General features: G+C 35.0%; 1 protein-coding gene across 2 annotated transcripts in view; it reads right to left on the reverse strand.

The window, feature by feature from the left end:
- The window catches only part of LARGE1 (LARGE xylosyl- and glucuronyltransferase 1), a 405,761-nt gene that overhangs the window by 220,051 nt on the left and 171,094 nt on the right, over positions 1-14,616 (reverse strand). For both annotated transcript variants that reach the window (XM_039353059.1, XM_039353060.1), the window contains exon 3: positions 5,996-6,297. In XM_039353059.1, coding sequence (XP_039208993.1) covers positions 5,996-6,297 — 302 coding nt within the window. The remainder of the gene's footprint in view (positions 1-5,995; positions 6,298-14,616) is intronic.

Consider the following 14,616-nt stretch of genomic DNA (forward strand, 5'->3'; position numbering starts at 1 on the left):
GAGAAACAAACAATGAAAGCAAGGAGAAGAAAGATCATCACAATCTAGCAAAATCAGTGCAGTCTAGTCAGTTTGAGGCTTTTGATGTTTAACTCTTCCTGATATTTTAAAATATGTGAAGTACCACTGACATAATTTCCCTAAAATTTTAAGTCTTATGCTATTTTTTATACTATGCAGAAAATATTCGTTATATTTTGGTACTAGCTTAGATAGAAACAAGTTAAATCATCTCCATTTCAAAGGAGACAGAGGTGTCCACAAGGCATAGTAAAAAAAAAAAAAAAAAAATCAAGAGGATAGCCGTTATAGTGCAATTGAAACTGTACCTGTTTTTAATCGTGCCACCCAGCGTGAATGAAAAAAAATAACTCTTTTGGAAAAACCAAATACCATAATCCTGCATATGTATAGTGCCATTTTATGCAAGTGTTTAGGGAATTGGTCAGCACAGAAGAGCTGGTGATACTAGTTCTGGGGGAAAAATAAACCATATGCAAGATTTCATGAGAAAATGGGCATCCCTGGCAAAGTGATTGTGAGCAGAACCAAGACAGAATTACTGGCTGCTGCAAGAATATTGTTCAACCTAAAATCTGCTCATAACCCAAGACCCTGCACTTCCTGCTTCTTCTCAATCTCCATGGAAGAATCCCAATAAATTTTTCATTAGCATATCTCATTTAGGACCATAGTCTTGTTATACAGCAATATGATCTTCCATATCTTGTTGTGGTGATTTTCTTCATTTAAAGCTCAATTTACCATTAAAAGCTAAAGGCAACATTCAAAGAGACTATCATTTATTTTAACTTCACAGAAGGCAGATCAATTGCTGAGACATTGTGACTAACCCAAGCTTCAGCATTCAATGGAGGACTTGAACCTGGTACTTTCTGATCTCATAATAAAAAATAAATAGCTCTCAATTTCAAAACCTCAATTATGTGGACAGAGTGTTTTTTTATTCAAAGTAATCCTCCTCAAAACCAATTCTTCCTTGTGTGTTTATGCTGCTACTTTGCAAATAAAGTGTGAACATGTAGGAAGGTTTCTAACCAAACTTATGGCAATATAATCTTTTAAAAATTTGACATAATTATTGAATAAATTGGTATCTTTTCTTGCACCTAGCTATTAAATTTGCAGTTCCAGTGTATTACCTGTATCCCCTTGAACATGCAATGCCTTATTTCTCAATAAATCATTATAAAAGAGAGATATAGAAGACAAAAATGGCAAGGTAAAGAAAAATTTCTTCAAAGGTCTGAACTAGCCAGCATATTCCTCCTGAAATCTTTCAGATTAGCTTTCCTTTAGATTATTTTACCATTTCTTATTTAAATATGGAAGAAAATAATTTTACCAAAGAATGGGAATGTCTCTTTCTAATGTTAATTACTTTACGCTGGAGCCACTAAAAGAGCAGATACCACTGGGTCAGATCCCAGGGTGTGGTTTTGAGAATATCAAGTAATGTAATAATTAATTTAGTAAGAATAAATATCTTCATTCATTGACAAAAAGATATTAAGATCCATCTTGTCTAACTTCCTATCACCTGATGGAATCCTGCAGGGAAGCCCCAAACAGAACAGTATCTTCTATCTTTGTATATCCTAGCAGTGAATTGCTAAAAGATTTATTCCTTATCTTTGATGTAACACTTCAGTTTCCCTGCTTTAAAATAAATACATCCCATATGAACTTCTTTCCAACATCTTCTATAATAACAGTCAGTGCAAAGAACTAATTCAGTCTCTTCAGTCTCAAAAAACTCTTTCAGCACTTGTTCATTATTTAAAATCTTGCTTCTTCCCTACTTGAATCCACCACTGATGTTTTTTAATATTTAACCTTTTAATGCCTTTAACAAGTTGTCTTCTTAGATAATTTCACAAACAGAAAATTGGAATCACAGTAATTTATCCATAAAGATCATTGTTAAGGTAGATACTGTATATGAATGGAGAAAACATGATCATTAAAATGCTGCATTGAAAATTATAAAATTCGGTCAAATGTAGGTAGTCCTTGACTTACGACCAGAATTGAACCCAAACTTTATTTTGCTAAGTGAGACAGTTGTTAAGTGAATTTTACTCCATTTTATGACCTTTCTTGCCACAGTTGTTAAGTTAGTAACACAGTTGTTAAGTGAATCTGACTTCCCCATTGACTTCGGTTGTCAGAAGGTCGCAAAAGGTGATCACTTCTTCCCGGTACACTGCAACTGTCATAAATATGGGTCAATTGTCAAGCATCTGAATTTTGATCCCATGACCACAGGGATGCTGCAACGATTGTAAGTGTGAAAAACAGTCATAAGTCACTTTTTTCAGTGATGTTATAACTTTGAACAGTCACTAAATGAACTGCTGTAAGTCAAGGACTATCTGTAGCTTCTCTTGTTTTTTAACTGAATTATTATGTAAGGTGGTCAAGGAATAGGCCAGAAGAAATATTTTTCAAAATTAGTAGTGTAATAGTGACTTATTTTAAAGTTGTCTACTCTACACAGCTGTCACTTGAACTGCAATATATATATAAAACAATTCAGCTCAAATAATTGCTGATTATAGGAAATAGATCCTTGACAGGGAAAATGAACATGAGTCTCTCATATAAACACATAACTGGCATTTTTAGTAATAGGATAAGTGATGAAAAAACCCTGGAGGCAATTCTGATGATAGGGAGGTTTCTATTAAGTTTCCAATCGGCTACTGAATTACTGGGAATCTCATGAAAGGACAAAGTGAGAACCATTTCACTACTGAAAATAATTAAGAAAGGGTTGTGTGGCAAGCATCAGGAAGTTTCCTTTTGTACAGAACTATTGCCTACAGCATAACACTAATCTACGGTGAGTAATTTATTGGTAAAAGATATTAGAATTTCAAAGGCCATTTTATCTATACAACTTTTTAACAGTCATTCATTCCCTTGTCCAAAATTGCTTGTACTCCCTTGAATCTTTGGGTCCTGAGCCACCTAGTCACGTAGTATTTAAGTTTAATCAATAATAATAACAATAGTAATTCAATCCAATATATTTCATCTCAAACAAAAGAAAACATGGGAGTTTGCTAACAGACTAAAAGTCAAATCCGCAAAAAAAGTGCAGAGAAAATAATGTGCATTCTAAGCCAACACAGGTCATAATAGGAAAAAAGAAAACAACCTTTAGGTTATTTAAAGATGTTCTGCAAGAAATGTAATGCTAAGTTTGTTACAACATACAACCCTCCCCCACATCCAGAAAAAGGCAGAAATTCCTGTCCTGCTGATTTGCTGAATTCCTGAGCTTCTGAATTTCTGACACAGACCTAGCTATTCTATACTTGCGCCCAATCTATCTCTTTCATACAGCCAGTGCAATGAAGGATCCACCTTCATCAATGCAGGAAGACTTGAATTGCTGTGAATAAAGATGGTTTTATTTTTTAATTCAGAAGGATAAATAATGAGCACTTGGTTTTTAAAACTATTCTCTTGACAAATGTGACTCAGCAAACTCTTGTAGTATAATCCTACTGGAAATCAGTGCTGCTGTGTTCAGTGAAACTACGGTAATTCCCAGACAAGTATACATAGAGCTGCATCATTCAGGGTTACAGCAAAGAGAGTGGGACAGGATTTTTTTTTTTTTTAAAAAAAAGCTAAAAGCGCTCTAGAAGCTGGGGGATACAGATCTGAAACTATTAAGACAATTTGTTTCTGTTGCAGAGTTCAGCTGAGTGTTTGGAATTGTTTCCTTATTCTTTGTGAGGGGGAATTCTACTATGCCCATTGCAAAATTACACAACGTATTTTCCAGTAGCTGCCTAGGGCTAATTCCAAAGCTTATTTATACTTCTGTTTATTGAGTTATCCTTTGCTTACTCTATAAGACTATTGAATATATCTAAGTTACAGTATAAAAATGAAATGTGACTTATGACCACAACTGAGCCCAAAATTTCTGTTGATAAATGAGCCATTTGTTAAGTGAGTTTTGCCCCATTTTATGACCTTTATTGCCACAGTTGTTACTGCAATTGTTAACAGCAATAACACTTAGACTTACATACCACTCCATAGGGCTTTATAGCCCCCTCTAAGTGGTTTACAGAGTCAGGATATTGCCCCCAACAACCTGGCTCCTCATTTTACTGACCTCAGAAGGATGGAAGACTGAGTCAACTTTGAGCCAGTGAGACTTGAACTGCCAAACTGCTGACTGTTGGCCGTCAGCAGAATTAGCCTGTAATACTGCATTCTAACCACTGCGCTACCAACATGACTGTTAAGTGAATCTGGTTTCCACATTGACTTTGCTTGTCAGAATGTTACAAAAGGTGATCACATAACCCTGGGATACTGCGATCATCATAACTATGAATCAGTCACTAAACATCTGAACTTTGATCATGTGACTATGGGGATGCTGCAATGGTCATAAGGGTGAAAAACTGTCATAGGTCACTTTTTTCAATGTTGTTGTAACTTTGAATGGTCACTAAATGAACTGCTGTAAGTTGAGGACTACCTGTATAGAGAAGGTAAAGAAGAGTATAATTGATATTTTATTATTGCTATAATAAAGAGGGCTAAGATTGAATAATGGTTAAAGTGTTGGACTAGAAGCCAGGTGAGTCATTCCCTTTTCAGTCCTAATCAAGGTCAGGCTCTGGGACAAGTCAACTGTTAAACGAAGAACTTGTTGCAGGGATGTCTTCCAAATATGGTTAAAAAAAGGTCAAGATGTTGGCCATAAAGGTGGGCAACAAATGGGTACAAAATGTTAACATACATAAAAAACAAGTGGAGATTTAATTGCATTGTTGTGGCCACTATCTTGATTTTTTCAACTCCATCCTACAGAGATGTCTGTCTCGTATTATGCATTGATAGCTTCATAATAAGAACTATGGGAACAAAAATAGATTGTGCAATTGTGTGGGATAAACACCAGGAGGAAACAAGCATTAACTGTATTACAATAACTTCCATATTATTCAGATTATATATAACAGCTTAAAATCTGCTTTTTATTAATTTCTGCCACCATTTGTGAACATTTCATTGTAGGTTATAGACTGAGAGTAAAGAACACTGATGGTCCAAAGCTCTTCCAGCACACAGCAGAGCATGGTCCATTTATTTTACAATGTTTACGTCTTCTGAGATTTAGAGACAACAATAGAAGTTTTGTAAACATACTATGAATTTCCATAGAACTTAAATGTTTTTTTTTTATTTAGTGTATTCTAAGCATAAGATTTTAGGTATCCAATTCCTATGCTCCTATTATATTTAAATATTTTTCAGCACCAATTAAAATATATTCTCCATACCTCAAGATTCTCTTTAATACCATATTTATTATGTTAACTCTATTTACAGACTGTCACATATGTTTTGTTACATTAATTACAGATTTTGTACAGCTTATATTTCTGTAACACTAAACTGGGTATTAGTAAACAGATAGCATCTCTTATTAGTACAACTTTTTTTCCTTAAAGAAGAGATACTTTTACCAAATTTGTGTTTAGTACTTGTAATATCGGTTTCTTGTTTGGACTACTTGAAAGGGTAGTCTCTCTCAGCCCAACTCACCTCCCACAGCTGTTATTGTGGAGAAAATAGAAGGAGGAAGGAGAATTGGTATGCTTACCTCCTTGAATTGTACATTAAAAAAAAAATGGGATAAAAATCTAAAAAAGAAAAAAACATTTTTGCCACTCTGATGAAGTCAATAGCCATACTGACTCTATTAAATGTGCCTACCTTAAATGAGACCCATGTGGTTTTTGTTAAATATGTTTTCTCTTTCCCTATTTGTAGAAGATGACAAACAAAGTGAGCAAATGATTCTGTCCCTATCATGTACTTCATTTTGTCTTTGCTGCAGTCACAGTCAAGATTCAAAAGCTAGTGGAGATATTCCAATAGCATCAAGCCAATTTGCTTTTAGAAACATGGCTTAGCTAGGAAATCGTCTGCCTACCTCGCACTTCTCCACTGCTGGCTGTTGTCCACATTCAGAGCTGTTCCCTGCCACAATGCCAGCCCGGAGGCTCTCACTGTCCCCAGTCCCTTCCTCCATGGAGTAAGTTTTTGAGTGATTGCCTCGTCGGTGGGACATGCCCCGGCTCTGGACCAGACTGAGCTGCTTGCGTAGTGCACGATTTTCCTCTTCCACTTCCCGCATGCGAACTTCCAGGCTTTCTCTTTCACGTTGACTTGTGGCTGTGTAATGAGGGCTGTGGGGCTGGGATTCAATTGGAGACAGTGACACTGGCTTTCCATCTGTAGTGAAAAAAACAAAAACAAAGCATTGTCCCAAATAGAATTAAAATGTTAAAATTTTGCAAAAGCACCAGGATTAATTTTTATTCCAATCAATCCTGAGACCTCAATAAACTGCATATTGTAAAAAGGATCTCTATAATATAGAGGCAGTCTACAATCTAGCCTTTAAGTCTTAGCTGGGCTCTATAAGCAATCAGATGGACAGATAAATCTGGTACTCTCCATTTTGTTGCAAAAGTCCTAGTTGACTAAATTTTTGGAGATGCATTTTTTTTTCTCCAGTTCAAGGAAAAAAGCTGCACAAAAAATTCTTTCCTTGTTTGCTTCTGTTCCTCTAGTCTTCAGCCTGTAGTCAAGGTAAGATATTTAAAAGGGATAGAAATTGGACAGCAGATGTGGGGAGTTTAATTTTTGCACCTAATTTTTTTGGGAGGGGGCTAGGAATTCTAGGAAAGACTTTCCTGGCACACTAAACAAACAAATTCTGCTTTATGTTTTGCTACTTTCCATTTGAATAAATCAATAATTGCATTCTTCCAATTATGCACTAATATAGTCTTCACACACATTAAGCAAGTTGCACAGATACTTCATAAACAAACCATATTATGTATGTATATTTTCCCCATTACTTCAATTACAGTTGCAGCCTTAACATTTTTTGACGTTGCTCCACCATTTTTGTTCCACCCTTAATATATTCGGATCCTTCCCACACACTTCTCCCAAATACTCCTTCCAAAATTTTCTTTTTAAGTTACATCCTAAATGTTTTATTACTTTTACTTTTTATTCCACTCACTGGATTGGAGGCTTCTTGTTTAGCTAATTCACTCACTTTCAAACCATTCCATGTTTTTTTCTGTTTCTTTTATTACAAACTTTCTGATCTCTTTGACTATATTTTTTGATCTTTTCTATCTATACAAATATTGCTGCATTTTTTTTTTTTGCAGGAATCATGTGCATTCTTCCTTATTTGCAGCTTCTTTTACTTTGTACCATCCTTTTTTGCTAATCCTTCCTATTAGCAAAACTCCACTCGCATCACTAGCACTCTATATAATAGTTTTACTCAGTTCTAAATAGCTTGTTCCTTACATCTACTTTCTTTTCATTATGTTGAGAGATGCTTATATCTTCTAATAATTGTTCATATAGGACTTATACTTTATTTTTATGCAGATGTTTTACTTTCACTCTTATTACCTTAATTTCTACACATTTCCTTCATGTCTTTTTTTTCTCAAGATCTTGTTACTTCCAACATTGTGACTCTGTGATCATCTTTTTATCTCCTAATTATCACAATTATTCAACATAAAATATCAAATCAATCATGATTTTAGATTTGTATTTATTTCTTTCCACATAGTTGAATATTTTTAAAGAACAAATTATATAACAAGCAAACAAAAACTAGATCCTTTTACTGACAGATATTCAACAGATTCAATTGTCCTTCATTCTTAAGTCTCCAAATGACCCACTTTTTCTAGTTCTCTCTCATTTTAATCATTTTATTTCTACTCATCCATTCATGTTTCCTAGCAGAATAATTTTTCCTACCATATTTCTTTCATTCAGAACATCACTAATTTTTTCTTAAAGCTCATTCCTAGTTCTTCTGCTCTCATTATTCAGAGGCAGAACATGCAACTGCCCCAATTTGAGGATTTTTGTTTTCATATGCACCCAATAACTTATATGATACCAATTCATATTTTCTGACACATATTCTAGCCTTTTCATTCATTAAGCAAACCTACACCTGCACTGAATGCATCAACTTCACTCCACAAGTTTAGATTACCTCTGCTGAAATCTATCATATTCTTTTCTCTTTTCTCTTAGTTTCAGAGACACCAAACATTATTTTCTTACTTCACATTTTATTCCAAGCTGTTTAAATGTTATTCCTTTTACAATTCAAGTCACAATCTTCCATATGCCATAGACACCAGTGTACTCATAGACTTTGATCTCCATTGCCTATCATGGCTTTGGTGAATTAAGACTTTCACGTAATGTGTTTTGGTAAGAGAGATAACATATATAGACTATATAATCTGTCTTGCTTGAATTTGTGCCTGATGTAGCATTACCTACTCACAATTCAGGAGTATTGGCCAGTTTGTGAATATTTTGGCCAGTACATTCTAAAACAATTAAGCTCAGTTTTGCTTCAGATATGCATTCATTATTCTATGCAAGCTAACTTTTCCTTTTTAGAACTAGTTAAACTAGTTGAACTATAATATGACAATTTGTTTGGAGGAATCTGTGCTCTTGGACTTTAGAATTCAAACAGACAAGCACCTGCCATATAAACTTACAATTATTGATAAAAAAGACAAAAATGTCTGGATAGTGATGAAGCAATACCTGGAAAGTAGAATAAAAGAGAAAGAACTGAAGAAAGTTAAAAAAAATACAAAGACTTGCAAATAGAAGTAGAACAACTGAAGCAAAAGACAGCAAAGATAGTACCAACAGTAATAGGTGTTTTGGAGGCAATCTTTAAACATCTGGAGTACCATTTGAAGATCTTCAGCACTAGCAAAATCACCATTGCAAAAGGCAGTTTTACTTCCTGTGAGGATACCTTTAATATCATCAAACAACATATGCTTATCCCAGGTCCTTGGGAAGGATTCAATATATGGATAAAAATGCCAACATCTATTTCTGTGAGCAACAATATTATATGATTTTTATTATTGCATATAGTAAACTTCCTATCATATTTTCTATAGAAATTTTATATACATACACATTCAGTGAAGGGGAAAAGAGTGGTGCTATCAATATATGATTTTTCTTTTAAACTTTCTTCTTTATTCAGTACAGAAAATAGCAGGCATTCCACATTATGTTTGGCTTGATTTATGTCAGTCATAGAAATATGCAACCTGCAGGTCACAAGCTGAACCGTTTCTTAGAAAACCTATAACTTCACACATTAATTTTTTGTTCCCCTTGCCTTTATTTTTAATATCTGTCTGTGCACTTTTCTTTCTAACTCTCTTATGATCTCAAAAGTTGGTTCATAATGACTGAATAACATCTTTATCCTGGAATAAGTAAAACAAAAACAAAAACCCACCACTGTATCCTGCAGTGAAACTGATCGTCTTTCCATGCAAACAAAATTAATCTCAGTCTCTTAGTGTATGCAAATTCCACATAGCTTTATAATACCAGGTCAAAGTATTTGCTGTTTTGTGATAATATATAAACCTCAATCCTTAATGTGTCTGAACAGTACAGAAAGGAAAAAAAAATTGGATAAAATTCTTCATTAGCAGAAAAAAGACTAAAGGATTCTAGAGGCAAGGTATCACAGCTAGCATGTGGGGAAATTTTCTAACTATGGGGCATCCAATCACAAGTTAGCATTTCCTTGATAGGATATCGGCTATAGTCACAAAGACTTTATACAAGTAAATGGTTGATATTCTGGATTTCACTCATTCATTCATTCAATTTTGATGCTGTTTGACTTCAACCAACTCTGGGTTGCTGACATCAATAAGAGTAACATAAAAATTGCACAAGTACAAAAGTAGGCACGAAATAATTACAAAATGGCAACCCAAGTAACAAAGCATATATAAAACAAATCCTAATTATCTGTCGGCAGCACCTATATTTCATATAATCAGATGAAAGGAAACAAGGCACAAAAGAATCCAAAAAATAAAGAAGCTAAAATGAGGCTTGTCTTCTAAACTTTCTTCAAAGTCTGAAGAAAAATACGCAGATTAAGTACAGGCATATGCCTGATATGTATAATATCCAAGAGAGGGAGGAAGACAGAAGTGGCTTTCATTATCCATAATCTCTTTATCCATCGTTTTATGTTTCAATGTTTGTTAAACAGAGACCAGATCTCAGGAAATTCAGTAAAGGTTTTACTTATTTGTAATTTTTTATTTTTGTTACTTTATATGAATACTAAATGGCAGTTTCCTTCTGGGAGTCTGTTAAAACTTGGTTATGTCCACAGGCTTGAGGGTCTCACAGAAATGGAGATTTAATGAGGCGGCTACATTGTATGTAGCATCTAATGCTCTTCCCTAGCACTTCTGGATTTTTATAAAAATAATATTAATGTTGTAATTATAGTGTTTTTGTAATTATTCTTTTTTAGTATATTATTGTATGCCACCGAGGCATATTAATGAATAAATGAATGAATGAAGTTTTCTTATTTAAAAGATCTTATTGTGAATGTTTTCAATTTCCATGATTGTGAAGCAGGAACAGGATCCCTGTGTATAAGGGGCTTGTCTCCCCCTTCCTCAGAGTTTATATGCACTAAAACAGCGGTCTCGAACCTTTCTGGCTTAGCGGGCCACTGGAGGGGGGAGAGGGGACAGTTCCCTGCTAGTGGAGGGGGGCGCATTGCAAGTGTGTACAGCTCCATTTGTGCTCATACAAGGAGAACTTTACCCGTGAGTACAAACTGTCATTGCTCGCACAGCCTGGTAGCAGGCCACAACCCAGGGATTGGAGACCCCTGCACTAAGAGGAGTGGTGGGCTTCTTTTCACTGAATGTGTTGAGTGAGGGCCTTATCAAGGGACAGTTCAATTTATCTCTGAATGGCTCAAGAGAATCTTCTATTTTTATCCACGATGTAAAAAAGATGTTGAGATTCTAGAAAGAGTACAGAGAAGAGCAACAAAGATGATTAGGGGACTGGAGGCTAAAACATATAAGGAACGGTTGCTAGAATTGGGTATGTCTAGTTTAACGAAGAGAAGGACAAGGGGGGACATGATAGCAGTATTCCAATATCTCAGGGGCTGCCATAAAGAAGAGGGAATTAAGCTATTTTCCAAAGCACCTGAAGGCAGGACAAGAAGCAACGGGTGGAAACTAATCAAGGAGAGAAGCAACCTAGAACTAAGGAGAAACTTCCTGACAGTGAGAACAATTAATCAGTGGAACAGCCTGCCTCCAGAAGCAGTAAATGCTCCAACACTGGAAGTTTTTAAGAAGAGACTGGACAGCCATTTGTCCGAAATGGTGTAGGGTTTCCTGCCTGAGCAGGGGGTTGGACTACATGACCTCCAAGGTCCCTTCCAACTTTACTACTATTACTATTCTATTATATATGATTACTGACTAGTGAAAGGTCAACAAAATATAATTTAAAGCCGTAGATCAAACTTTCATTTTCTGGAATGTACCTTTGGTTGGCAATCAGAGCCTAGCTTGAACCAACTGCTAAAATGGAAGAATTTACTAATGTCTGTATCTTCTCTCAGCAATCATGAGACCTGCCAAGAGTGTCCTTTCCACATCTAACAAGAATGTTCACACCCAGTGTCTACACTAAATTTATAAATCATTCTGACGTAGCATCAGCTGGAATTACAGAATGCTGCCTGATGAGAAATGTTGATAGCTGCCTATAGAACTGCTAAATGAAGCCAAGCTATTTTCTCCAGATGTCTCCACTATAAACAAGGCATCCTTTAATTCTAATATAAGTGAACCACTGAAAGAAAGAAAAAACTTGCAAATGTAAAGAAAGGAAGCTGGAGACAATGTGACCTTGAGATGATTATATGGACTGTGCAACTCCCATATGTAGAAGTCCTTGTCTCTATCTAAAGCATAACAGTAATGGAGAAATGTCAGGTGGTATGACAGCACTTTACTGCCTCTATAATTGGGATTAAGAACAGTATGTTCATTCAGCACATATCATATTAACCACCCACAGCCTATTTTTGGTTGCTACAAAATCCAGATCCACTTCAGCAAAGTAATTAAGCAATGTTATAGTTTGAAAAACAGAAATGAAGAAATATGGAATATACTGAAGCCAAAGACATTTAAAGCAAGGCATGTTAATGAAACAGCACTTTGGGTGAAAACCATTTTAGCTCTGGCCATTCTCCAAACTCAAGCAGTATTGCCCCACCCCTACGATTTAATTACACTATCATATGCGTAGATCAATTTGTGAGAAAATCATTTGCATGCACGCATGATTATTGCATTATAAAGACTGCCCGGTTAAAATGGCAGCCTGGATAGATTTGATAATGGAAGGTATCAGAATATTGATCATGATTATCTCTCTTACAAGCCATGAGCATGCTAAATAGAAAAAGAGCCTACGTTGTTCACATTATTATTTTCATACATCTAAGCTATTTTTCTACAGAAAGTTATCAAGCTTGTGCAAAATATCAAAATAATAAATCTAGAAAGCATAAAAATATCTAAAAATATTAAAATCATAATGTTATGACCAATGCAAAATAACAATATAAGCCTCCAGTTATCAATCTCCTTCCAACCCAGCTTGTTGTGCAAGACCCAAATAATCTCATTGTTGCCTTTTATGTTATACCAGTGGTTCTCAACCTTTTTAATGCCGTGACCCCCAACAGGTCGTAAGTCGAGGACTACTCAACTGGTGCAGCACCGTTTGCAGAATGGGACTTTTGGCAGGCTCAGCAGGGCAGAGACAGCCTGGACAATTCCTATTGGCTTTTGAAAGCCAATAGAATTAGACTCTATTCAAGAGAGTCTATTCTATTGGCTTTCAAAAGCCAATAGAATAAAAGGGAGTAGCACAGCTAAGGAAAAGGGGGGAAAAATGGCGGACTGCGTTGTTTGGGGACCCCCGTGAAATGGTCGTTCGACCCCAAATGGGGTCCCGACCCACAGATTGAGAACCACTGTGTTATACAAACATCATTATAGTTATCAATGCATAAGTTCAATAGAAACACAGTCCATTGATAGTTTTCTAAGATGTACACATTTACTGTATTCAGTGAGGCTTATTTTTTAGTAGGAATATGAAAGTCTGCAACATGAGAAGTGACCATTTGGCATACAGAATAAAATCACATGAAAAGAATACATGTTACATGTTACATATTTGTAACATATATTTGTGAGCCACATAGGGCTATGTAACATAAGATAAAACTATGTAAATCTTTTAAATAAACCTTTTTAAAGAAATATCACTGCTTTGGTTTCTGAATAGCCAAACCTCAATTGTTTATAAGATTCATAATCTTCAAGTCCAACTTTTAATATTATTGTATGTTCTGTCTTTGATTTTATGAATGCTAATATCTACTATCCTATTCTGGAAAATTTAATCTGGGCTCTTTCTTGATTCAATGCTATCCAACATTTTTATAGCTAACTAGAAGAACAAGCAGAATAGACATTTATCAAATTTGCAAATGAGAGTATAAAACTGGGATTCAAAATCTTACCAGGCTTGAACACTGGACTTAACACATCAATATATTCAATAAGGAACAGTAGAAAACTCAGGTGATATAGAATTGTTTGTGTTGTGTGAAAGTTATATAGAAATTATATAGAAATGAAACTTATATAGAAATGAAACTGAATAACCAAACCCCAAACCTCCTTTCCATGTAGGACCTTTTACCTTTTTTTTCTGTATTTTTTGTTTTGCAACCTACTTTTCATGAAGTAGGCAAAAGTGCATCTCCACTAAAAAACATGGTTTGCTCATTCTCTAACTCTTCTTTTTTGAAATGAAGGCAGGGCTAAAAGTAGAGCAAAAAAAGCGGGGGGGGGGGGGAATTATCAGTACTGAGTGAAAAAATAATATTTTATCAGGGGCTTAGTTTGACCAAGGTAGTATGTTATCAAGAAGAGAAGCTTGGCAAAGATAACACATTATCAATATTGGGAAAGAAGTTTGAGAAAATTGGGTGTTAATACCTATTAGAATTTAAATCAACCATCTCTGCTGTTTTTATTGAACTGTTATTTCTTGAAAGCCCTACTATTGCAAAAACTGTTTAACAAAATCTTTCCATAAGCATGTTATATCCCCCAAAATTATTTAGTGGGATTTGAACTCTGGAAAATGAGATATTTCTGAATAATTCTATCAACTGTATTATTCACAGATCTCCAGCCAATTCACAAGACATGCTTTATTTCCATGGGCTACCAGATCTGGGCTGCAAACTTCCAAATGAACATAGGTAGTTATCATTCATAATTTTGTAGCTCAAATCTGATAGCCAAGAAGTATAAATTAGGCTAAAATAAAATGTGTTCTTTCCATAGCCACCAGTAAAATTCATGTAGGAATTGGAATTTAGCCCTTGTTCTCTACTGTCTTAATACAACAGTCTAAACCACTAAATAAGCAAACCAATGTTCTCCAGATGTTCCATACTTGAATGCAGAATAATTCTAGAAAATATGTCTAATGGCAAGAAATTACAATGCTTAAAAAACCTCAAACCTCAGAATGAATTAGAACTTAAATCTTGAACCAGTGCTTAAA

Source organism: Crotalus tigris, unplaced genomic scaffold (genome assembly GCF_016545835.1).
Source record: "Crotalus tigris isolate CLP2741 ecotype Arizona unplaced genomic scaffold, ASM1654583v1 scf7180000018491.14276545383:2951260, whole genome shotgun sequence".
Taxonomy (NCBI): Eukaryota; Metazoa; Chordata; class Lepidosauria; order Squamata; family Viperidae; genus Crotalus; species Crotalus tigris.